The sequence below is a fragment of the Apteryx mantelli genome, chromosome 12 (assembly GCF_036417845.1).
Source record: "Apteryx mantelli isolate bAptMan1 chromosome 12, bAptMan1.hap1, whole genome shotgun sequence".
Taxonomy (NCBI): Eukaryota; Metazoa; Chordata; class Aves; order Apterygiformes; family Apterygidae; genus Apteryx; species Apteryx mantelli.
This window is the reverse complement of record NC_089989.1, coordinates 4,128,276-4,155,904: the sequence shown is the minus strand read 5'-3', so window position 1 is coordinate 4,155,904 and position 27,629 is coordinate 4,128,276. Positions and strand designations below refer to the sequence as shown.

The window sequence follows — 27,629 nt, the reverse complement described above, 5'->3', positions numbered from 1 at the left end:
ACAAAACAGTATGGCAAGACAATAAAAAGTCGTAAGAATGTAAGTACCAGGGGAATATGTGAAAACTTGCATGGCAGTGATCCTCAAGAGCTGACACATTGATCTGAGTCCCACTTTTGTTCATGCTACAGGAAACTTTAGTGTACATAGCAGCAACACTTCTTGGATTGTCTTTGACTGTATCTTATCATTTGAACTGATATTCCTGACATGTCCTGTTTGAACATGGGCCGCTACCAAACTAACACTTGCTAGAAGTGGTCTGGTTGCATCATCTTATTCCCTAATTCTCTAGCTACAATCAAGCAGAGATCCAGAGGCTCAGTCTGGCTCATCTAAGATATGGGAGAGACGCTCACTGGTAGCATGTTCTCTGCAAGACTTAGGAATTTGTCTGTCCCATCTTCCATAGTATGAACTATCCCAAGTTTGTCACTTGTCATGCACACTCCAAAAGATAATCATTTGGAGAATTCTTGAGAAGATGCTTCTTCTAGTAGGAAAGACAGTCAAAAATGTCTAGAGATACTGAAGTTATTGTGAGAATTATTTTTATTATTATATGACTGGAGCGCCCAAGAGCTATAGTCACACAGAGCTGCACCAATAGATGCTGCCCAACAGACCACCCTTTGCAAAAAGCTCTGTGAAAGCTCTTAAGCAGCAATAGCCTTCCAGGATGGTACATGGTTGCTTTGGTCACTCTGTGACCCTTCCACAAGGCTACGGATCTGCTTTGCCTTGGAAGGGTCCAAGAGGACAGAGTGACTGGTGAAACCTGTGCTATTGCTTCTGAGGGTATTTAAGGTGGTGAACCAATGACAACCTGAAACAATGCTTGGAAAAGAAATAAGCCTTCCAAATTCAGTGGGGAGCCTGCTGGCACACAGACAGCTTGAAATAGTTCTCATTGTGCATTATAAGTGTTTTAAGAATGGCAAATATAACTCTATCTGAAAAGCATTACAATTAATCACAATCACTATTAATGTACAATTTAAAAGAAACAATGTAATCAATGTTTTAAAAGTGCATTTTACTAAGTTTTAGAATGTTATCTCAAACCACATTAGGATCATATTATATGCAAGGCTTACTATATTTTGAATTAGATTTAATAACCTATTTCAAAATATGTAGCAGATCCGAGAAATTATGAAGCCTGTCATAATGATTGGAATTTAATAGCTTCAACACATCTGAATTTTCTTTAAGAATTTAATTTACAAATATTTAACAAATATTACGGTATATTCTTATAAGAGTTTAGATTGGAAATTCTTTAGAGAAATAATAGTTTATTATGTTTACACAGTGTCTAGCAAAATGAAGTCCTTGTTTTCCGGTTGCTACTGCAGTAATGAAATTTGTTTCCAGGCTGCTATAAATAAAACAACATCACCACATTGCTCTTATTCTACATTTGTGTCAGATTTAAAAAGATGATCATATTTTTTAATTGATGTGTGCCTTCTAGCCACAGAAAATAGCGTTAGCTTTCAAGAACCACCTTGTTCTTATGTTTAGTTTTAAATGTCTCAGAGTGAATCTGGCTGTGGAAGCACTTTTAAGCGTGACAGCAGTCCTCATAGAGAGAGCCAACAAACTCACTCATAATGCTTCTCGCAACTGCAAACTTCAGAGGGAACTCAAATTTTTTTTTCCTTTTCCATCAGCTCCTGAGAACTGTTTCTAAGCTCTTTCAGAAGCTGTCCTTTAGACTTTCCTTCTGCCCTGGTCCTTAAAAGATTTTGTTTAGCTTTCTGTCACTGATACAACTTGACAGCCTAAAACAGAACCTGTGGAACTACAGATGAAGAGCCAGATAATTGAATATTACCTCCATTACAGCACTGAAGGATTTCCCAACCGGTTTTGTAAACGATGCATTTGCAGCTTTCAAAACATGCAACCCATACTGAATAAAGATGTTCTACTTGCTTTTGATTTGAAACTTATTGTATAGTTTTAAACAGTACTGTGTAAGGACTGCCAAATCAGATACTTTTGTAATAAATTTTAACTGACCAATGACAGTATTTACAATACGAGTGCTGGGAAATTGGATACCAATGATTCATAATGATTTGGTAAAAGGGAAAGGAAGATGTTAGTAACTCCTCTTTGTAACAGGTTCCAATAACACCAAGTTCTGTAGGAAAAACAAACAAAAACATTTTAAAGTCCATGAGTGCCACCCTTCTTGTCCACTAGTTGTTCAAAATTGTTTCTAAAAAGCTGGTTTCTCAGATCAAGAAGCATCAAGTTCAGTTGTACAATAGGGTCACGTTATTAACCACTACAAAGCAAGTTTCTGAAACGCACATTAATTTCACATCACATGGTCTCAAAGAGCAGCCAGTGGGGCGGCAGGGGGAGGAATGAAATACCAAGAAATAGGCAGAGCTCGGTTTGAGTTAAATTGAAGAGGGGTCAAGTTCATCTGCTGTTAAACAAAGAAAATAGCAGTAACGACAGCAGGAGGACAAGGTAACACCCAATCTATGATTAAAGACAGGAAATCTGCTATATAACAGTACATCAAACTTAGCTTTGGAGAATGACAATTGGATCTATCTGCTTTATCACATGTGGCTTCTAGAGCTCAGTATTGTTTGTATGTGCAAAATAGCTGGCATGAGAGGTTTATAGCATACACAGAATATTTCTACTATAAATAACAAACCACACCCAGAACAAAAATAAACTTGTTACAAAGCACTTACAAACATCCATAAAATAAAGTCCTACAATATTAACAGAATAACTCCATACAGTATGTTTCAAGAAAATAGATATTCTGTGAATAACATGAAATTACAAAATCCTTCCTAAAGGGAGATATACCATTTTCATTATCAAAAAAGGAAAAAATAATAATAATAAACTGAACAACTGAGATTTAACAAACAGGATGCCTACCCCTTGTACCTGCAAGATTTTTACATCATTATTGTATTGCAGAAACACATGAGATTCTCTTCAGTTCAAAAATGCATTAGCCAAAGTACTCCATAAGCACTCCCTCAAATTCTTGCCCCAAGGAACATACAATCTAAAATGTCTTTTATATAACTAGCACATCATTAACCTGAAAATGGGCCTGTAAGCTAGGTTACTGGAAATGTTTAATGGTTCAATACTTAACTCATAGATGCTTTTAGATGTAAAAATTGTAAAAGCTTAATAAAACAACTGATGAATTGAATTAATGAAAACATTGCAAAATCCTAACCTTTACAGAATTCTCTAGATAGCATAAATAATAACAGCTCATAAAATGTGCGCAGATTTTCTACTGGACTGCCAAACTACTAGAAAATCAGCAAAGTTTAAAGGCCAGGCTGCACTGTTCACCTCACCCAAGTGTATACTACAAGGTTTTTCTAAAATCACCTGCAAAAAGCACAGTCACAATAAAAAGTCTCTTCTTGAAGATGCACTTAATGTAGGCAAAGGGTCCGCACCTAAGTATAGTATGTGTCAGTGGTGCACAGTAAGGGTTAATTACTCCTGCAGAATTAGCTCACAGAAGATGTCTCTCCAGCACGTGTCCAAGATTCCTCCAGTACTGCTGTATGAGTCAAGCCTTGTAATTTACACCACACGTAGATCCTAGAGAAGGATAAAGGATTTATCACAGACCTAAGCATTAGCATATTTGCAAATGATGTTTTGGTTGTATTTCAAATAAGATGTTCTGACACGACATAACTATGCCCATCACACACTGTAGATAGAGCTGGATTATCATGGTAATTAAACCATGCTCAATCAGTGCATCAGTCTGGAACAACACATTCTTAAATTTTTCAACACTAACTGGTCAAACTGAACTGCTTTTTAAATTCAGTGTATACATTAAGAATACAACAATTCTGATGTGTGTTTTGGAACCGCACATGGAATTGATTGCTATCCAATTACGCAAATGCCACACAATGAATTCCTGATAGCATCTTCATTTGTTTGCCAACATAAACCTTGCTGTTCCAAGAGAAATTAGTCTTGCGACTAATCAACAACAGCTCTAATGGTTTGTTCAAAAACAAAACCAATAAGCTAAAACGTTTAAAACTCCTCCCATTCATGAAGCAGGGAGACACCAAAACCAGCTCCCTTACAAATAAAGATCAGTGTCCAGGCTGTCTACTTGCTGAAATTAATGAGCTCTAGTCTTCCAAACTATAAATTGGATGCCATGCAAGACAGTTTTTAACACTCTCATAGCCCCCTGCATGGCTTCTATCAACAGTCTGAAGTAAAGTTTCCCCCACTCCTGCACGGCTACAGAGACACTCAGCTCTCACTAGACCTGATATGTATTGCTTAGAGCCTTCTCCCAATATGCAGAGAACTGCTAATACCACATTTCAGAGACTTTCTGGCCCAAGAAAGCTCAATGCTGGACAGAGGCATTGCAGCACTTCCACCAAGACAAGATAAAAGAAAGCTTGAACAGGGAGGATAAGAGAGGAGGAAATGCTGGGGCAACTCAGCTATGAAACAGAGGAGTTTGCAATCCACTGGAAGAAGGAGGAGATCTAAAAGGGGCAAGCAGAGCACAGGAATACCTCATCTATTAAAAAGGAGAAAAAAAAAAAAAAAAAAAAGAGTACAGCATTTGCACTCCCTTTCAAAGAGAAAGGGGAATGAGAGAGATCAGGGTTCAAGCATCCACCTACCATCTCTTTAACCAGCTGCAAGAGGGCAGGAAGAAACCAGAACGGACTGTCCACAAAGGGAAATGAAGGAGCAAGCAGCAGCACAGGCCTGCAACCCCAGGGATGCCAGCAGGACTCCCCCACGCGGAGGGACCTGCTATTACACAGGAAAAAACTCACTCCAGGATGTTTGTAGCAATAGGTGCTATTATTTCACTTAGAGCGTCAATTATGCAAAATGAACTTTTTCCCCCCCCCTCGGAAGAGACTATTGAAATTGTGCACACAAAATACAGGTACACTGAAATAATAGAAAACTATGTATGCATTGTAATGTATATAATAAATTGTGTTTTAAAATTATATTGGACTTATATTGGTCATAATCCCCTATGAGATAATGGTATTTAAGCACATTTGATCTTCAATCATTAGAGTATAATTTTTCTTTAACAAAGATGAATAAAGAGCTGTCTGATACCACCTCTAATGAGCCTGTTATGGGCAACACTACTGCTCAAACAACCCAGGAGAGGTAAACAGGTGCTTTTTTTCCGGTAACGTCCTTTTATACAGTTAACCAGCAAGCTAAGAGCAAAGAAAAACTTCCCTCTCTTAGCAACTTTTATCTTGTTTAGATTCGCGTACCCCGAAGGGAATGACTGAAGTATGTCAACCTACACAAAACAAATGTATAATTTTGTAAATACTGTTCTGAATAAGTGTGGAATTCTTCCCACTCAGAATGAAGGACACCTTCCCTGCCCCCCCGACACACATACGCACACATGCATACACACACTTGAAGCAAAGCTAGCACAGAAACCACTTACGAATCTAAAATTTACCTTCAGCATATTTAGCACATTTATGTGTCAGGCTTCTGATAAATTAGACCAGCCTTCCTCACAGGTGACCACATCTGCTGCTTGGTTATTTAAATGCTTTTGCAAAACTAAAAAGGAAATGAAAAAAAGGAGGAAATAGAAAGAAGCCCAGTTGCAGTAAATTATCTTCAATCCTCAGGCAACTGCACACCAAACATATGCCACTAAAATATTTCAACTAGAAAATGCTGGTTTAGATTTCACTGCTCATTTATTTATTTTTAGCACTTAAGTTCTTCAACCAGGTTGAGTGTGTAGGGGAAGGAAAAGAAGAGAAATCACCATAGTTTTTTAATGGCCCCAAATGTTTGTTTAAAATATACAGGAAATGATGTCAGCTCTTTGTGGAAAAGAATGGAGAAATGTATCAGCGATAGCAGAGATGAAACCTATGTTCTCTTCCATCATGCCTACATCTTCATTAACCAGGTAACCATTTTGATTTTGATTTTCTGACAGTTTCTCCATAGCCATCTTAAATGTCATCATGTCAACAGTGGGATTGTTGCATGCTTGCAAACATATTTAAATACATCATTAGGAAAAAAAAAAGTCATTTAAAGGCTTTTAGTAACATGGGCCCATCATTCATCTGATTAAGACAGTCTAGAAAATTATCTGGCAAGTGGGAATAGAAAGTGGGTGATTTTGAGGAGTCAAGGGGAGACAGAGAAACTGAAATCTGAAACTACTCAGGAGAGATTTTTTGGCTGCTTGGATTCAGAACTTCCTTACAAATAAGCTCTTCCGATCACTGTTACTATGGAAAAATTATCACAGAAGCATGTAACTAAAGATTGTATCATAACTAGCAAACAACCAAGGAATCTTTAATCCTGGCATCTAACTGTGGGTGCACGACTGCACAAGCTTCTTTTGATGAGACGCTTTTTATTAAATGAAACTGTATTTCACACACTACATGGTGACTTCACACATTATTTACATAAGCTGACCTGTATCTACACTAGGAGCAGCATCTGAAACTGCTGTCTCTGATGCATGAGCAGAAGGTGTTACCAGGGAAAGCCTCCTACTTACATCAGTGTTTTGAGGGAAGGGTGGCAGAAAAAGAGTGAGAATTAATGGCAACCACAAATGAGAGCAGAAACAGGATTAACATGGACCTCTGTCCTAAGATCTATGATGTTCTGTTCTTACCTACATTACTGACCTGCCACTGAGCTGCCCCATCCCATCAGATATTCACACCTCTTCTCCTTACCAAGGCCTGGCCCCAAATTGCTCCCCATCCACATGGCATCTTTATCTTCCATTTCAACATTTGCAGTCAACAATGTCTCTTCCAGCCAACATTTCCAAAGGCTGAGCTGATAAACCTGGACTGTTTTATAGAAGACTTTGTCCCTCCTCTACATTTCCACATCCACTAGCTTTCCTCCAAATCCCTACTTCATCCCTCTCCACCCTTTCTCTCCCTCATCTTCCACTGCTCTTTGCTTTCCCCCATCCTGACTACCCCTCTTCCCAAGCTGCCACTTCTTCCTCTTCTCCTCTCTGTTCTCCAACTCTGTATCTCCTATCTTCTTCTGCTGCCTTCTTCTTTCAGTCTAAACACCACATCTGCCCCCTAATCTCCTGTGTTTCTGTTTTCCCATTACATCATGCCTCCGGCCCCTGGTAATTTTGTCTCCCTCTACAGGTTCTGTGTTTCCTACTCTCCAAAATTACAATTCGCACCATAAATACTGTCCCTCTAAAGCCCTCTTTTACTTGCTAGATACCTGACCATACAATCTCTTCAAAAACCAAATAAAGCTGATGTCTGATGTGTAAATGCAGGAGCCACACATAGTGGAGAGTTGGCACTACCTGGCAATGTTAAGCCTAAATTTCATCTAAAACAGGATTTTACTAGGATTTGTTTTTTTCTGTTAAATCAAAATCAACACCCTTCTTTCCATTGATTCCTGGAATTTTGCCCAAAATTCTGGAATAATTGCTACTGTTATCTAAAAATGACAGCACTGGTAGAAACAAGTGATATTATCTTGACCATCAGGCTTTCTTGTTTGTCAAATGGTACCTACACACAGAGATGCTCGCCCACACACATGCACAGTACACCTTTACTAATACTGTATGACTGTTAGACACATGGAAATCCCCACTGAGAAAATGAAATATGGTCTCTAACCATGAGGCTCAAAAGAACTGCTCAGCATGGAAAAAAGCTTCTTCTGATCAAATAAATTTCTCTAAGTAACAAGAGACAGACAGAAGTGCAGGGGAGTTTCCTTGGTAAATGTTTAGCATCCGGGCCTTCCCTTATCTTACTTTGAGGTTTACGTTGGTGTATGTTGACTGATGCTTTAACAAGCCCACTTTATCAGCATGAGATACAGACATTTTAAAAACAGTGAACTGACTGCAAAGCGAGCACTGGTAAATAAACACAACATTGTAATTTTGTGACGTTTACAAGTCATTAGATATGTACAAACCAGCTCAAGAGTTTTGCCTGTTATACTCAAAGGTGGCAGTACCCAATTCACTCACAGTTCCACCATCAACATTAACTTAGCTCTTTTACCCAATATGGTTTTACTCCCACTTGAAAGAAAATACCAGTTACCTTTTAGTATGCATCTGTATCAAAATCTTTGTGACCTGAATTCTGCTCACTGGGATTTTATAACACACTTTTTCCATCCATCAAAATAAGGCTGATGCTGACACATTGCAAATGCCAGCAGAAACTTGGCTTTCTTGTCCAGTGCTCAACTGTCTCTATTTTAGCATCTCAACAGTTCCAGTGAACAACTGATACAGATTCTTCCTTGATGTAATAGTAGTTTATTCCAAACAATTAATATCTGGTAATGCAACTGCAGATTGCTATGCATTTTATGAAATACTACAACTACAGAACTGGACTAGCTGTGTTAGTGTCTTATAAGTTTCCTTAAAAATGAAGTGCTGTGCAATTCCAACATAACTTCATTTCTACACATGAAGCAAGCAGTTCAAAGATCCTTTTCTCACTACAAGTTTGCTCTAATCATGCTATAAACAAACCCTAATGCCATCTCCTTTTATGTTCCTGGCTTGTCCTCTTCACTCCTAAGTCTTAGACTCCCCACTTCTGTTTAACATGTATTGACCTACGCCATCTCTCCCATATATCTTGGATCCCTGATTCCATGCCACTGCATTGCCCCTTCACTATTGCTCACTGAACTTGGGATTGCTGTTTCTCCAGCTGCAACGCATTTATACAATAGTCTTCCACTGATTACTTCCTCAGCATGCTCCAGATTCTGAGAAATATTAAAGTCAATTTTATTTTTAAACTGGCTCCGAAATTTAGAACTAATCTACAGATTAGTCTTTCTCACCCCTACACCCCCTGCCTTTTTTCTGCATTCTTGATAATGCTTTTGTGAGGGAACTGCTTCCTCTGTAACACTTATAACACCCCTGTAGCTCTGCGGTGCAATGCAAGAAATAGACTGTGAAAATAAAAAGCTCACAGTAAATAGGGGTGGGTGCTCTATTTAAAATATCAAATAGAGTGCAAAAGTCAGTATCAGACATTGTGGTTTTTTTTAAAAATTTTAATGAAGTTTACCATATTATGACCAACACAGATCAGTAAACCTGTCAATGCCATCTACTCTTTCAACAAAGCATTTAAGCAATGTCTTCTTAAATGCTCTGCTGAATACAGACTGAATTCTTCAGGTTCAATATAAGTCAGTCTGCATTTACAGGTAAAAGTAATTAATTATTATAACAAATGAAGCTGGCAAGGCAAACAAGCCCTTCCTTTGACCTAAAGGTTACAATAACACTATTACTTAGATACAACATGCAGTGACAACTCCTCCTCCTAGACTATATGTCAAGCTACAGTGCTTACACACATACAAACACACTCATGCTGTTTGAACATCACCACTATGACATTAAGATGAAAATAAATAAGTGACAACCTCTCTCTGAAGGAAGCAACCTGCACAAGAAGTACACCTCTTCTTTCAGAGAGACCTGGACAGGCTGGAGAGGTGGGCGGAGAGGAACCTCATGAGGTTCAACAAAGGCAAGTGCAGGGTCCTGCACCTGGGGAGGAATAACCCCAGGCACCAGTACAGGTTGGGGGCTGACCTGCTGGAAGGCAGCTCTGCTGAGAAGGACCTGGGAGTGCTGGTGGACACCAAGTTAAGCATGAGGCAGCAATGTGCCCTTGTGGCCAAGAAGGCCAATGGTATCCTGGGGTGCATCAGGAAGAGTGTTGCCAGCAGGTCGAGGGAGGTGATTCTCCCCCTCTACTCAGCCCTGCTGAGGCCACATCTAGAGTACTTGCGTCCAGTTCTGGGCTCCCCAGTACAAGAGGGATGTGGCACTACTGGAGCAAGTGCAGCGAAGGGCTACAAAGATGATTAGGGGACTGGAGCATCTCTCTTATGAGGAAAGGCTGAGAGAGCTGGGCCTGTTTAGCCTGGAGAAGAGAAGGCTGAGAGGAGATCTTATCAACGTGTACAAGTATCTGAAGGGAGGGTGTCAAGAGGATGGAGCCAGACTCTCTTCAGTGGTGCCCAGCGACAGGACACGAGGCAACGGGCACAAACTGAAACACAGACAGTTCCATCTGAACATGAGGAAAAACTTCTTCCCTGTGAGGGTGACAGAGCACTGGAACAGGTTGCCCAGAGAGGTTGTGGAGTCTCCTTCTCTGGAGATATTCAAAACACGCCTGGACGCGATCCTGTGCAAGGTGCTCTAGGTGACCCTGCTTGAGCAGGGGGGTTGGACTAGATGATCTCCAGAGGTCCCTTCCAACCTCAACCATTCTGTGTGATTCTGTGAAACCCGAGGCAGATATGAATTAATGCTTCTGGTGGTGTTAGCAAGGATTAAGGTTCTGTTTCATTTGCTTTGCATTTTTCATGTTTCTTTTCACTTGGTTATTGTGGGAAGACACATGCTTCCAGACTGACTTGCTCAGCCAACCAATAAAACAGAAATAGGATCTAGTTCTTCCTGCCTTGTAAGAAATTCATGTAATGTTTATCAATCTCCAAATATGCTTCCACAACTTACATATACAAGTTTTCAATATAAATGACTTTTTACAGATTCCATATTATAGCAAAAAAGCACTGTGCATATCACTTCAGCTTTGCTAACTTATTTTCAGATGTGAAAACACACCAATTTAATTTTTTTTAATCACACTCTATGTTAACCTACTTACACTAAATTGGCTCCCCCATTCTTCATAATAAGCCAGCTGATCACATAAACTATGTGATTTTCTTTTCAGAAAGTCTTTGAGGCAGCCACAAACTTTAAACTTTCATTCTGTAATTACCGTGTCATGTTTTTAGTACTTACTTGTCATGTTTGACTACTACAAAGTCATACTGCAACAGGTAGAAGCAGGAGGGAATGTTACAGAGAATATAAACAAAACAACACCAAACTTACCCCTCTGAAATTCCAGCCCTTAGTAGAAGGAAACAAGGAAAAATTGTTCTGTTGCTGTTGTTTTGGCCTGTAAGATGAGACAAGGAAAAGTGCTTACTGTTTACATTTTTAGTTGTCATATTTTCTATATCAATAATGGAGGAAGACAGAGGGAGAAAAGACAAAGAGACTTCAATCTTAGATTTCTTTGGCTATACTCCTGACAGGTTTCTCTCTTCAGTTTAATAAAAAGTTTTAATTTAGATTGAGCGCCAAGGAACATGGCAGCCTTACAAGTCTTCAGAGACCCACTGGATTGACATCTGGCAATAACCTCTCATTACTTCCACTGCTTTTCAACAAGCAGAGACAACCCTGACCTGAACAGGGTGGGCCTACGAAGCTGCAATTAGGTCACACGATGCAAGATGGTGCACTGAGCTGTACTAGATGGGGAAACTAAAGAGCCTTTAATCCTAACAGTGGAGCTATGCAAAGCATCAATGTAAGGCAAGTCAGTCATACCTTTGTGCCGTGCTAAAAGCTACAGAGAAGCTGCCTTCCCAGTTTTTATTCATTCTAAAGCCTTTCTCCTACCCTGTAATTATCCCTGCACAATTACTTCTTGAAAGTAACCACAACCTTCTCCACTTCACTCTTAATGAGTGCTTTTCATCAGTAAAATCTTAAACAGTTTGCTAAGGTAGGCAAACATTGTTGCAATTTTACACATGAAGAAGTCAGACCAAAGCTTGAGGGAACCAGGTCCTGCCACCAAACTCTTTGCTAAGTACCCAGCACAGTCACTGCAACCAAACGACTGCACAGATCACAGAGGAGATCACAAATAATAACAAAAATACAAAAAATTTAAGTAGCAGCACAGGACAGATTTTTTTTTTTTTTGCAGTTAAAGCAAGGGTCTGGGAGTAGTTCCCACACCTCACAGCTCCTGAGAAACCTCAACACACTGCATCCTAATTTATTTTCTGTAAAGGTAAGAGAGCAATAGTTGTTCCTGTCTCTTGTCTGCCTGCTCTTCTGTGGTGTAATATACTTGGTGTATGAACATTTTCTTATTATGTATATTAAAACACAGAGCCCTGATCTCAGTAGATATTTTTAGATAGTACCATAATGCAAATAATAACCTATAATAATGATAGCTGAGTTATTTTTTGTTACAACTCAAACTTCAGTGTTAATCTTTTCAGTTTTGCACTCCACCAGCCAGCCAACCAGAAAGCACATCAGAATTTCAAGCACATTGATAGTCATTAAAATGCACAAGGCTATGTATCTCACAGATTTTAGCATTAAAAAACTGTACACTATGAAGTCCTGCCGCTACAGCTTTCCAATTTAAATTACTAAGAAATTAAATTTCTAAACAAAAGATCCTCGGTGAAACTGTAACTACAATCTGTAAAAAGAATATGTGATTAACAGTAACTTACACAAATTATGATTTGTCAACAATGCTTCATATCTGTTTTATTCAGTGGCATGCACAAATGATCTCACATTAGAACTACAGTCAGACTTTGAAAAAACATTGTGCGCTTCTGAGAGTTATGCTCCTTAGTGACTTAGGCACTTTTCAAAAGTCTCACATTTAAGCTTACAATTCTGTATCTTTTTCTTCTATATTTCAATGTTGCTGTTTCATAATTTTTTTTTCCTCATTTGTTAAGAAGCAAACTGCACTAGTTGTGTTTTAATTAAGCTGAATAGAGGCAAAACAAAAGGTACTTCAACTTGAGCAAGTATATCATGATTTATAATAGTTCAGACAACAATTAAAAGGAAAATTTAAACTTTGTAAGAAAAAAATATATTTCTTCCACAATCATCCTGTAACAAGAACTGGGATCTCCACAATAAGTAATAAATCAGTTGTGTCATTCATTTACTCTAAACCTAAGGCCATCCGTTAAAAAAAGTCTGATGACTAACAACTGTTGTTATCATCAGCCTGTGACTTTCAAGGTCACCAAAAGTGTCCCATACTACATGGTGACAGACAATAAATTAGAGAGCAGACTTGATAGTAAATATACATTTCACCAGGTTTCACAATGACCAACCTCCTTCCTCATCTTACCAGTCAAGGACCTTACTTCATCTTGGTGAGAACGAACCTCTCCATTATTTGCAATGGTATCCCAGCTCCTTTCTTTTCTTCTATGATAGTGTTACCAAGCAGCCCTCAATACAATAGCCCAACGAAAGAAACCAGTTTCATCAAAAAGAGTTCTTAAGTAACAAGCTAACAAAACACAATTCTTCGTTTTTTCATCCAGTATGTGCAGCTCTCCTCCAGACAGCAGAAATCAGGCTGAAGTAATTATTCTCAAGTATAATTACTCATTTACCACCCTATAGGCCACTTCATATAATTTCTTCAAAAACCTTTCACTTTTATACATCTGATCTAGCTATTAGTTCTACATTTTCTATTCTATTTAAAATTCATTTAGAAATCTTTTAAAAATGAGATGCCCATATATCACACAACAGAAATCACGGTCAAGGAAGTGGGAAGTAACAAAGTCAGCTTTCTGTATGGGAGGGGCTTTAACCCCTAACTAAGGTAGATAGAGAAAAGGCTCTCAAAATGCAGGATGGTATCCAAGTTTCAGAAATGGCTATCTTTAAAATGGGCCAGAAAAAAAAATCACGGTTATTCAAAGTCTAATCTGGGAATATAGTGAATACATCAAGTCTAACATCATATTACGAACAACCATTTCATCTAATCCATCATACAAACTTATCAAGATCTTAAAACTACCAAAGCTTCGTCCTATTATCTTACTAAAAGACTAATCTAGAGACCTCTCTGTTCCCATAACTAGAAACCATCTAATAACTAGGCGAACTATATTCATAGCAAGTTTATAACCACAGTTCTGAACCAGCATTTTTCAGCCAAATACACGCCTAAACCAAAGTAAAATAAAAACCAACTTCTGGTTTTCAACTACATCTCAAGTCATAAAATATAATTCTAGCAAGAATAAGACCTCATTTATAGCTTTCAACCTGGTCCTACATTTTCTTACAGTTATTAGGAGCTCTGTCTTCCCAGCTACCTATCAACATCAGTGAGAACCGTACTGAATGAGAATTTGAGTGCTGCAAAAATTTTTTTTTGAATACCTCTAAAATATCTTGCTCCATTTTCTACAGGGCACTACTTCAGAGAAGAACATTTGGTTTACTGGATTAATCTTACCTGAATGGAGTTCTCTGCAGCAGTGTATAAGCTAATTTAGAAACAGTAAGTATTATAAGTAACTCTAAACTAAGTAGTCAGGATAGTTTAACTACAAAAGCAAAAACTGCAAAAATCATCAAGAAAACAGTTTTTGAACTAATCAATAAGTGTTATGCTTTGATATGAAGGACACTATATCATTTAGAGAGTTTTAGACCCACTTAGTTCAGAAATAAAAATAATTTACTGAACAAAGAATAAAAATCATCACTGACATAAGTATGTAGCATAGAGAACTTTAAAACATGCACTCAGAAAAGAAGGCAAGAGGAGATAGATTAATAGGCACAGTGATAATACATATGATTTTGAGGGAGACTTAGAAGAAGTATGAAATAAATTACTGTTAAAGAGATGCTACAAGTAAGTAAGGCTTTCCCAGATGTCAAGAACAAGACAAGAATGGTTATTCTAACTATATGCAATGTAATTGGTGCTCTTGAAATACATGGAATAGACAATGATGGAACAGATCATGGCTGAGAAAAAATGAAATATATAATGGGTGAGGGAAAGAGGGGAGCTCTCCCTCCAATTCCTTGTAACAGTACTCTCAAGGCTATCATTTAGAATACTTGGTCTTTCTTACAAATAGTTTTCTTTTTCAATTTAGCGAAAAGTCACTCAAATCTTTTCTCCCCAATGCTGAGTTTTAAGAAGGAAAGACCAAAAGATTGGGACTATGTAGGACCTCTTCAGACTTGGAAGGAGGGGGTCATCAAACCTCTCAGTGCAGCTTGGTTTGGAGATTGCTAGGGAAAGTCTGCTTTGGAATTACAGGCCTAAAACCAAGGCCTTTCAGTCTGAGAAAGCGCAAGCAGAGGCCTGCTACTTGGAAACGCACCTGTGAAGACAGTCAACCTCCTCCTCTTTACAAGATGTTTTAACCGTTCATCTTCCATTTGATCTTTAACCTTCCAGCCTTGGAAAAACAAGTCTTGCCACTACCCCGATACTTAGAAATGACATCTTCACACTTTAGTAGCATTAGAATCCTTGAAACATTTACCAGGGAATGACTGAATTACACTGACTTGCTTGCCTGCTGGTTTCCCAGCAATCCTGCTCTTCCATAAGGATCATTTGGGATTTTATTGAACAAAACATTTATTATTGCAAGAGCTTTTAACATTGGTAATGTCCTTCTGAGCTGTAGCTCTTGATCTTTAACCAAGGTGCTTCTGAAACTATTTTATGGCCTCTGATGTGCGAAAGGCTGGAGAGTAAGTGGCAAGTGCATTAGACAGAGCAAACATGCAGCTTAAGATTGTAAGGTCCTGGATTCAGTGTTCCAGAAGAGTCCCTTAAAGTCCTAAGTTAGCGGGAATAAGAGTTATAATACTTTTAGTTGCCATGTATTACTTTATGAATACTTTATTAGGATAATTATTGTAAGTCGGCCCCATATGATTTTTCCAACACCAGGCTGTATTAGAAACTGGCCAAGAGAAGTAGAGCTTTACAGAAGAATACTACCTGGGGAGAAGGAGAGGGAAGAAAGAAGGAGAGAGAACAAGATAAACCATGAATCTAAAAACTATTACATACAGAGAAACGTTGTTTCCCTTCCCGCAACTAAATAATATATGCTACAGAAGTTTATATAAAATAAGACAAGATGTTGCCATAAACTCTGATAAAGTATTAAAGTGGATTAAGCGTAAATGTCAGTTGGTTTTCACTGTGAAACTTTAACTTAAAAAGATGCACCTCAGTCCAGACTGGAGTAGATACTATTTGGCTTACAGTATGGTTACATTGTCCCATCTGCTGCTTGCATTCAGAAGACACAGTAATTCATAATAAACCAGCATCATCATAAATACTTGTCTTGAAACAAAACATAGATCCTTCTTAAAATGGTTTTGCAAAAAAAAAAAAAAACCTCCCAATATTATACACTTCTTGAGTTTAATAAGTATATATATAGCATGTCCTATTTCTGCCTTTGAACTGAAAGCAAGACTTGAATTCTTTTCTTCTCACCTATCACCACTAGCAATAACATTCACAGGGCAAATCAGTTGGACTGTAGAGTTTTAGAAAAGACTGAGCAAGACTCATAACTGCTTTTGCTGCATAAAACTCAGGATAGAATCCAGCTGCCTTCCCCAAAATTATGTTGACTGTTGTAAAAGAATTAAAATTCATAAAACAATATTTCTGTCCTTAAAACATGCAGGTGTTTCTGTTTAAGTTTTTCACACATACACACTAAGAACACACATAGGAATGCATTTGTTGGACAAAGATTTCTTTTTTTTTTTTAATCTTTATTTAGACACAGGTTTTAGACCAGACATATATGCCTCCCAGAACAACTCAGTGATTTTTTGTGCAACTTTTACTGTGCTGTAGGTTACTGACATAATTACATTTGATAAGTAAAACAATATAAAAGAATCTAGAGACTACAACATCCACTGGATGGTTTAATGTTTCTATTACACTTAGAAAAAAGAAAAAAAGTGCGTTACCTGTCTTAAAGCATGATGATGAGATAAATGAAGGATTTATAGCAGTTTAACTTAAGCTCACGCAGTTTTTACGTCTTCATCTGATCCTGCAGTCTTTCCGCACGTAGAATCAGACAACAGTTTTTTCTAGGTATGAATATCCAAGCTGTGTGTGCTTTTTGTTACCTGTTTAAAATACTCAGCTGTTGCAGCTGTTTGAAGACAAAAGTGCAGTTCACAAAGTAATCTATATGAATACTCATTCAGATGACAGAAGGGAAGCTCAAACCACTTAGAAACAAGTTGCTCTAAGACATAAAAATCCTTTTCAAACAGCAAAAAATTAGATTGTTTCTACAGCTGAGAATATTTTAATAAGATACTGTTAAATAATAAATAGTACTGACTGTTCAGAAGTATTTCCTGGAATGTCAACTGCTGGCAACTTATCAGAAGTGTGCAGTATGCTCATAAAAGCACTTTTTTTTTTTTCTTTTTTAAAGTTACTGGGATATATTTGTGATATTAAATTAAGAAGCTTTTCAAGGGGGTTTACCTGGTGAAGCCCAGATATGCAAGAGCATTTTTAAGCCACAAAGATTTGAAATGCTGATGCTATCAGATGTTTCAAATTATAGATAATGATAAAAGTACCTTTGGTATTGATTTTAAAATCAGAGGAAAACATGTCTTTGACCTAATTAACCAAAATACTGACTTCTCCATTTGACATTGTACTTTAAATGTCAAATATTGTTTCCCTTCTACAGCAGAAGCCTGCACACTTTTGTGCCAAAAAGAGATTGCATAAAGTTTCAAACATTTATGTTTGATTTATCAAGGTCCAATTCCACAGACATGAGTTCAAGATCCCAAAGAGTCAACTCACAGACACCTGAAAACAGATCAGCAAGATTGGATGCTTGCTGCCTTGAGAGAAAAAATATATATATATTCCAAGAAAAAAAACACAGATGAAGGATTTTCTACTAGCTGCACTGACTTTCTGAACACAAACACAAATTTTTATAGCTGTACTGTTATAAACTGAGTGTCACAAACACATTAAGAATGAAAAACAGTTCTTGTGAATCTGGGCGTATGCGAGGAAAGCCTGCGTCACTGAAGCAGGTATATTCACCAGTGAGTTGTCCCACACCTACTCTTTTCCCATGCTTCCTTCACATTTGTTTATACAATGAATCAATAAACACACTGTAAAATATCCCATCACTACTAAAAAAGCAAGGAAGCTACATAACATCTTCCATTTCTGCATTTGATTAATTTCATGTAAAGTTAAGTCTGTTTTATGAAGTGGAAAAAATTTGAAGATTAAGCAAAGTTCTACCTTTTGACCTAAAAATCAGAGATTACTCCTGATGTTACATTTCAGCTTCTGAAGAAATACAGGCTTCATTTAAAATTTTAAACATGATTTAATTCTTCATTTTTAACTACTGCAGGACAATGCAATCAACTATACTTGGTATAAACCACTCAAAGCCTCTCCTTGACCTATACGGACTGGATTCACAACTGAACTGGAAAGCCCTGGCTACTAGCCAAGAGAAGGTCACAGGCATTTCTGCAGTTTGACGGGTATAGTTGCATTTATGTCAGGAAAGACCGAAAAAGACTCCTGTATTATTTTTCTGTAACAAGATACCACAAATATTGCAGAAGATGACATTAGTAAGATTATTAGTTGGCTGGCTTTGAATGAGCAGCTTAAAATTATTCCTATAGTATTTCAAAAATACTAAGAAGAAGAGCTGGCAATAACACGTTCATTAATTTGGTTAGTTGCTACATTATCCCATTGCCGTATCACAGACGTATGCTGAATTCTTTACAAAGAGAGCAACAGCTCAAAAAGAAACGTTTGCTCATCTCCACCCTACAGTCAGCTGTACAGATAAGATCCTCTGGTCCATGGGAAAAAAGATCTGATGGCAATGCTTAAATGGCCCCCATCGTGAGAGCGCCAGAGAAATCAAGCCTCCAGACAAAAAGTCACAACAATATTCACATTCAAGGAAACACAAGAAGTTTATTCCATTTTGTTTTCAAAACAGAAGCAACTTCTCATCAAGAACTTAATGCTGGGAAATACACTTAATTTAACAAGATTGGACATTACCACTTAGAGAGAAACAAAAATATTCACCAAGAGAAAGTAGACAAGGGATTTCTACCAGCCTGTGAAATCCAACCAAACAATATTTTCACTGTTAACCTACAGAGAGGCTACTAATACCCTTGAAATGATCATTCAAATGCCATCACACCACACTCCCGATAATGAAAACAAGTATTTTCTGAAAACCCTTTTTGTTTGGATTCATTATCATCTGGCCCTCACTTTAGAGGTAAACATGAATTCCCACACAGCTGTGGTTCTTTAACAGATGATGTTAAAAAGGTCAGGGACTGAATAAAGAGGGCAACACTATTTAAAACAAACATTTGGGGCAAGTCAATACAATAAAAGATTTTAAAATAACCAATCCATTTTCTTATTACCCCATGTGGACCTTTACTGTTTTCTGCACTGTGGCTTGTATTTCAACATGAAGAGACCAAAACATACGTTCCTAGTAAAAAACACCAAACAAGAGTGCTGTCATTAAGTCTATGGTCAACTCGGAGCATTCTGTAGGTTGAAAAGCGAAAAGAACTCCTGCACTCCTTTTAAAAGAATGCTATATATTTTTCACACCTAGCTCTCAAAGATATGGCATTAAGCCAGTCAGTCAAGTAAGGAAACTGCTTTTATAAAATGCAGTCAATTAAAGTGGATTGTAACTTTCAAAATATTTTTTCATTGACAAAGATTATTCTTGTCTGAAGGAGTGTTTTAAATGAAGGAGTGTGCTTCAGAATGAGTGACAAGAACCACCCCTGTAACTTCTTCGCAAACACAGACAGACTGCCTTATCTCGAGATCATAACAGGTCTGTCACCAGGGCAGCTAATAACCTTTCCTGAGCGTATGCAACCATGCCAGTCACTTAACTTCCGTGGGCAGTAACTATTCCCGGAAAAGTCGAATGTACCATATAGTTTCACATCTACACTAATTCTGTCCTCATGACTAAAGGATTGCAGGTTGCCACATCAAATCCATTTAGCTGCTTTGTCATTTATGGGCCTATAACTGGGATGTAAAATGCACTAAAGGTTCAGTTCTGCAGCATCCTGGGGCTCTGCTCAGGATACAGGCAAGTATTTCACTAAGACATAACTAAAGTATGGGCAACAGAACTACTCCTGCACTATAAAGCAGTGTCAGTTAAATAAAGGCCAGAGTATCAAGCAGCGGAAAAAAGGCAGGAATTCAACCACCTGCTGATAATATTCTTTCATGGGAAAGGAGTTCAGTTTGAGGGCTGTTTTTTTTCCTCTCTCTCTCTAAATCAAGTCTTGTGGAAAAAGCTCCAAAATTTTCAAACAATCCTTTCTCGGTTTTACAGAGCTTTTTATTTAGAAATTTAAACTACTATGAGCTGGGATTTTTTTGGTGCTGTTTTAAAGATCAACACCCAATAAACACCCTTTTTTTCTTTTAGGGGAATATGAAACCTGGCAGAGGAGTTCATTAGATTATCAATAGGTGAAAACAAACACTGCTATGCTTAGCAAAGTATTTTGGATACTCACAGCTGAAACATCTTTAGACAGCAAATATTTTTAGTAAATCTATTTACAGTTTTCTTTACCAGTTTTCTTTAATACAACCAGTCTTCTTTAATAAGCTGCCAGTATATTCAATTTTTTTGAACTCAGTTATATTATGTGCTCCAAAAAGAACTGAGGCCCTGAATCAAACTTTAAAGCAATACGCAATATATATATACATCATTCATCAAGACGAAACCATGCAGCTTTTAGACTTACCAAGACTTTTTAACCTGTAAGACTTTCACTTGCATTAGTACCAGAATGTACGTTGCAGGGACCCAAATGAAATGAACAGTGATTTCATTTCCATTTCATCCTCATTTCCATCTGCACGGTAATGCCTATTGAGCTGCATATACATCTAAAAGAGCAACTCTCAGCCCTCTGGGCTTAGAATTTTAACAAAACAATCTTTGCAATTTCCTTATTTAACTTGAATAGAGTTTCTGAGGTCTTGACAACAATTAGCAGTGTTCTTTTAATACTGATTGCTTCAGTTTCCATTGTTGATATAGCTCATTAGGACTTTCTCTTGTGGTGATAATTGCCCTTTGCTCTATAAGACTTTTGTCCGTGTAAGAACTACCAAGTCAAGTCGTAATATGCTTTCAAAATAAAAAGTTTATTCATATCATAAACACTGGATTGGTTTCCCCTCTGTCCTGAATGGAAGTGAAATAAATAAGAACAAGGCAACCACATGCACAAAGGCCGGTTTATACGTACAAGGAGAGCCACTTTTCACAACAAGCAATTTCAATAAATACTGCATCCTCTGACATCAGAGTATTCTGTTCAGCATAAACACTGGCAAATTGTTAATTTATTTCTGCAAAAACCAGCAATATTTTTCAGGGCAATTTATAAATAGCTGCTAAGTCAACAAATATTGACCACTATCATGTGACTTTTGTGATCTCCATCTTCACTGTACAGTGATATCAGAAAACTGTCAATATAGTTTGATCAGGATGGATTACATAAACCCACTTATATAACAAACAACACTGTCAATCACGGTAAGTTATAATTTCTGACATGAAGAATTTGTACTACATACTTGGTATTAGAAGTTCCTTTCCAACTTTAAGCATCTAATGCCAGTGCCAAATTTTACGGCCAGTATTTCTGACACTATTCATTGGTCTGAGGAAGGATATCTCAATGATATATTTAAATGGTGCAGGCACTCTGAAACCAAATACCTCTTCAATAAGAATATCTGGATACTTAGCTAGTAGAATGACCTCCTATTAAGTAAAATACACACTTTCATTATTTCCATGATTTTTGAAAGTATATTTAACCTGAGATGCAAAAGCAAAATGTTTTCAATTGTTCATTATTATTCACAGCTGGTTCCAGTGGGAACGTTTTTTGCATCAGTGTTGCCATAGTAATTACTATAGAAATCTCCAAATGCAATGAAGTAAGATCTGTTGAAACTATCATTCCATGAAAGCTCCATTCAAAGTATCAATTCAGGACAGAAAATGTTCAGTTACCTCTGCTTCTACCAGCAGCAACAAGTTATATTCTCTAGTCTTTCCAATATAAACCCACTAACTACACCACAGCATTTTCATTCTAACAGCACTTTATGAAGAAAGAAAAGTTAGCTAAAATAATTTTCTTAAGACTACAGAATCCTGTAATTACTAAATAACATTAATACCAGTGATGGCTCTGAAAGTATATACTTTGACCTGGGATAAAACAAAAACAAAAAATTAATAAAAAATGCATTTACAGGTTGGGAAGATTGGGTCCAGTGTTTTCAGAAATATATATACGCACGCACACTCATCCTTTTTTTTCCCCCTCCAATTATATAAAATTCCTGAAAAAAACAGAAATCAGCATGCTAAATGAGACCAGTGGATCATACAGGAAATGGGATTTTGCTGCAAAGTAGACCAATGATGGGTTGATTTGCAAATGGAGGAAATTCTCATCTCTTTCAAGCAGAGGTTGTCTATGACCTGAAACAATAATTTATAATCTTCTCATTTTATCTTATTTAAGGCAATTGATAACAAATCTCATAACTGATACAAGTACGTATTTGTTTTGCTTCTGTTGGCCTGAAATAGTATGTCAGGGCAGCAAGTTCAAGAATTAACTGCACCCTGCAAGGCAAACGACATTCTTCTCTCTGTTTCAAAAGTATTAGTGTATGTTGTGATAGACAGAAGGCAAAGTCAAATAAAAACTTTAGGCCTATGACTCCAAATTACCTGTTCTAAGATGTCTCCTAAAATAGACACAGGGAAAGTGCTTAAGGGTCAAAAAGTAAGCATGCATGAAGGCTGCAAGCAGAAAAATATTGTACGTATCACTTCTACACACCTTCAAGGAAAAATTACTGCCAACAAGTGTTGAATGTTCCTTTTAAAATTACTACTTATACTATTTTTGCTGTAGAAAAAAACAAAGAGCCCCAAAATAAGTTATTTTAACATATAATTATCAATATTGATAAGCTGTACACACTGCTGTATCTTGTTCTTCCAAAAAACCAAAACCTTTCCTACTCAAGCACACTGAAGAAGAAGAAGAAAAAAAAAAAAAAAAAAAAGCTAACAAAGCTAACCCAAAACAGACATTAGCTACTGAAAAGAATCTCAGAAGGCCCAGTGAAATAAATACAGTTGTTATGAAACTTTAAAGTTTTTCATAGTTATTTATGAAACTAAGAAATAATATAGTTTGGTCCAGTAACTGGAGCAATAGTGTATAATATCTGTAATACAGTTTGTTCCAGTAACTCATATCAGAAAAATCTTTAACATAAGTTTGCCAGTGATTACTTCCTTTCAAATAAATTTTTAGGCTATTTATCCTTACACATATTAACATATTTTCAGCACATAAGTAAGTTCAGTATCGATTTTTTTCCCCATTAAAATACTCCATTATTTTTAACATCTTTATAATATATAAAGAAGATTCTCTCTGACATGTGGAAACAATTTGCTTCAGACTTGCCAATTACTCTTTTCTGTTAAGCTGCTGAATGTTAGCAATTACCAGTGTTTCATTCTGTATTTTTGTCAGGTTTTTGTTATTTCAATGCATTTACAGTGATCATCTTTCCTCTGAATCTCTCCTTATGCCATGACTTTAATTTAATACATGTCTATCTTTTCTCTTACTCCTGTTGGTAGCTGATCTATTTGGGTTTTAAAGAGATACATTAATTAGATTTAAGAAGTAGATATATGCTGTAGTATTTCATTACAAAAACTAGAAAAATTGCTAATTACAAAAAACAAGAGAACAATCTTTTCCAGTCTGAATACAGGAAGCACCAGAAGCACAGGAAGACAATATTCCAACTTACTTTGGCAGTTGAAGTAAGAGTCATGAAGCCCAAGGAAAGAAATCAAAGAGACATTAATTTGATCAGTGATGACGGAAAATTATAGTTTGCAGCTTCCTTTATGGTCATTGATACCAGAGCTACTGTCGGTAGCCAGAGTGATAGGAACGTAATGTAAACATTCCTACTTATTTTGAATATTCTGAGTATTGAGATTTATTTTGTTGTGAAGTATGCTATTGTAGCCAAGCGGTTGGATTTTTCCTATCACTTATGCTATCTTTCTTGATTAATAAAACACCACCTTGCCTTCTGTATAACACTTTTCATTTTGAAGGTTTCCAAATGCATCATAAACTGATATGAAAGGAGTTCACTTCATCCAATGCTCTCCCCACTTCCAAATAGAGCAGTTGTTTGCATTAAATATTTAATAGTGTACCAATATCAGACCATATTTTAGGACAGGGTGTCAAGCATAGCCCTCACTGAAGCTAGAGAAAAAGGAACAGAACAAAAAAAAGACAAAACCCAAAGGTGAATTATATGACAGATATGATTAGTTACACTATTTGGCTCACATGTTAAGGGCTGAAACACTAACTGAAATACTGTAGCTTAATGGCAACTACTCGTTTTCTTTATCAGCATCTTTTCATCATTATTTACCAGAGTAACTTAGAGCCCTACAACTTGAACAAATGCACCACAATCACCTCCACACTTCCTTTCAGGAAAATGATGTACAGATGGAGTGTTTGACCTTTGCTCGAAACCACACAAAAAAAAATCTGCAGAAAATCCAACATTAGTAGTCATACCTCCTGATTTTTCAGGTTTCTTTGCATTAACCACAAGACCAGATTCCTCATCTTAGTAAGATCCTAGCTAACGTTGCTATTTGTGCTCCCACCTTACCCACATTGCGTAAGATATCCGTCAAGACTGTACCTGCTGCAGGATTCAGTGACAGCATTGTTTGTCTAACAGCAACAGAGACAAATCTCCCCAACTTGACAACCCTAAGCTGAGAGAGAACACGTATGTATCAACTTGATGAGTCAGTCTCTCGGGTGAAGTGATGTAACGTTAGGTGTGGAGCTCAACCTTGCAAGTCCGGCACTCTAGTATAGGCTCTGTGTTAAGGGTAAACATTAACCCTAAGAAGCTGCTTTCTCATTCTTAAGAGAGTCAGGTGGTACTGGAATCAAGTGAAACAGCAGCCTCATCTTATGCACAGCACAGGACCCCATGATCTCAGTCAGGATGAAAAGAACAGAGATGTAGCCCTGAGCATGTACAACGACGGCAGAGGCACCATCCTGTTCCAAGCAGACGCTGCCTTTTTTCAGCCACGCACACACCCAAAGAGATTCTGCAAGGGGCAGAACTGATGAAGACTGGTTTCCTGTGGAAGCAGGCCCCGTGTTTCCTCCCACACCTCAGCACACCCTCTCTCTCTCTCTCGTTACCTCCATGACGCTCCCGCCATGAAAAGGCTGTGGTTAGGTTCAGAGTAACGCGTGTGCTCACCGCCTGTTTGGCTCCTGCCAAAAAGAACCTGAAACGGCTGTGCTCTGGCAGCCTTCCTCACAATGGCTGGACTAATTTGAGTCTCTCATTTCTACCCATAAACACAAGTTTTAAGATAATTGTGTATCTATATTGTCTCTGCCATTTCTGCATCTTTTTTAAAAAATTAAACTGGAAAATGGGTTGAAAAGTTACTAGTACGACACAGACACCACAGTCATATAACATTTCCTGAGGAAACTAGGCTTTCTTTGAAGAACACATACACACCCCCCTTCCTGCAAATCTAACTTTTCTCGATACTTTGAAAAGCAAAGTAAATAGTTCCATACCTTCCAGCTCCCCCTCCCCCATTAGGTCCCACTGTGAAAGGGGACAAAGTTTTTTACTCCACATCTGTCATAACTTTCTTCAAGTAAGTGTACAGGAAGGAAAAAAAAAGTCTATTCTTTCTTCTTTAAATTGTCATCATGTATCAACCACCTTGCTGTTAAAAAAAAAAAAAAGCTATGATTTTTCCAAAGTGCATAAAACCTTGGAGAAGAATTTGAAATTCCTACCAAGTAAAAAAATATTTAATATTAATCCTAAAACACAGAGAAATATTATATTAACACTGTACCTGATATGCATGGAAGATACATGATATGGAAGACTGCCTGAAAATAACTAAATACGTAAAAAGGTTTAAGATGCCTATTCTAAACTTGACTACAGCATGAGAACAAAATGCAGGAAAGAAAAACTACAATATTTTTAAATTGGCTAAGAAGAAAACCTTCCAGTTAAAACAATAAGCTTGAAACTAATGACTTCTTCCACTAGCCAAAGCCTCAGCAAACAAAAATTTTCTACTGAAGGGATAATGTATTTGAGATTTGATTGCTAAAATAATACTAAGGCATTAAATTACCATAAAAGACATGTATTGTAAGCATGCTCTGACACCATGAGAGTTAATCTTTGCACACGAGATTAGAAGGTCTAGCAGACAATAATACAGAATAAAAAGCAGGTTTTTATGACACCTTTACAACAGCTTGACACAAAGAGTTTTCCATTGTTATGGCAATCTCAAAATGTATGAGTCACCATGTAAACAACCCGAATTTCTAGATATTTGACTTTCAAATAAATAAAGGTATGTTAAATAACTGAGCTTGCCTTCCTACACAGGTTAGCATAGGCAACCAAGGAAATTCATGTGCTTTGTTAAAATTTCCATTTCAGAAAGTCTGTAATGAAGCAAGGCCACAGGCATCCATACTGATCCTGTATTTTTCTCTGTATCACAAAAGTTCGTTTGCCCAGTCAATTACTAAGTTGATAGATTAGGCTGAGAAAAAGGGTTAGCAGTTTCACCAGGAGAAATACAGCTGTAAGACGAGCATGTTGTTCCCCTGGACTGCTATCCTCATCCATTCACCATGCTGATGCAAAAATCCTAAATCAACTGTGATCTGATGAGGGACGAAACAGTTCCTGGGACTAGTAGTACCTCGGCAAAAGGGAATGCCACAGACTGCTCGCTGGGCAAAAACATTATCTGGATCACTGATTTAAACAGCTTGAGTTAAAATGGGCAAAGAGAATAATACTCAAGATTTTTGGTGGAGCTCGGTAACGTAAGTCCGCTTCCTTTGAACATGAGCACCAGAAAGATTAGAGTCCAAAACAAGTTTTTGCCAGTTCTAGAGTCCTATGTCAATTGGTTTGGGTAGATTTGGGTAGAATCAGGACCGAGGAAGTACTATAGATTTTATCATCTTTCTCACATTACCTCCATAAGAATCTGATACCTTTCTGTAGGGTGCTAACAGTCTGAGAGCATCTGAGATCACCCGCATGCCTTGAAATGGGAAATACTATTGTCTCATTTGGAGGAAACTGTTGCCAGAATCTGCTGTCTACATGTGCCTTTGTCATTATCCTGTTCTTGTGTAACCTATGGGATGAAACAACTAATTCTCTCTCTCTCTCTTTCTCAGGTTTACAATGCTTTGTAGGGAAATATGATCTCTAGCAGGAGACACTGCTGATACAGGAAAACTTATTAAGGGTCCCAAGTAAGACCAAATTATTGTTATCAGGGAAAGAGACAAAGGCTGCGGGTATCACAGGGAACACTCTCCATGAGATCCCAGGAGCCTTTGTAAGGTTGAATCCCAGGACACTTTCCAATCTTGCAGCGTAAAAGCAGCGTGCAATGGACATCCCATACTCAGAACATCATTAGAAAAACACCAGGGAGTGCCTTGTGAGCGGTCATAAAGCAATTTCAGATCTTCCTCTCACATGAGCAAGAAAGCTTCGCAGTACAGTAGCAGCCCCACTCTAGGAATGGCACTCTAATCACCAGAGAGGACAAGGGAG

The 27,629-nt window shown here is 37.5% G+C and overlaps 1 protein-coding gene across 4 annotated transcripts in view; it reads right to left on the bottom strand.

Annotated features, from left to right (window-relative positions):
* Positions 1–27,629, bottom strand: part of ARHGEF3 (Rho guanine nucleotide exchange factor 3) — a 156,427-nt gene that overhangs the window by 99,757 nt on the left and 29,041 nt on the right. For 2 of the 4 annotated variants that reach the window (XM_067303751.1, XM_067303752.1), the window contains exon 3: positions 11,003–11,069. The exons of the other annotated variants lie outside the window; for them this stretch is intronic. In XM_067303751.1, coding sequence (XP_067159852.1) covers positions 11,003–11,069 — 67 coding nt within the window. The remainder of the gene's footprint in view (positions 1–11,002; positions 11,070–27,629) is intronic. 4 annotated transcript variants of the gene reach the window in all.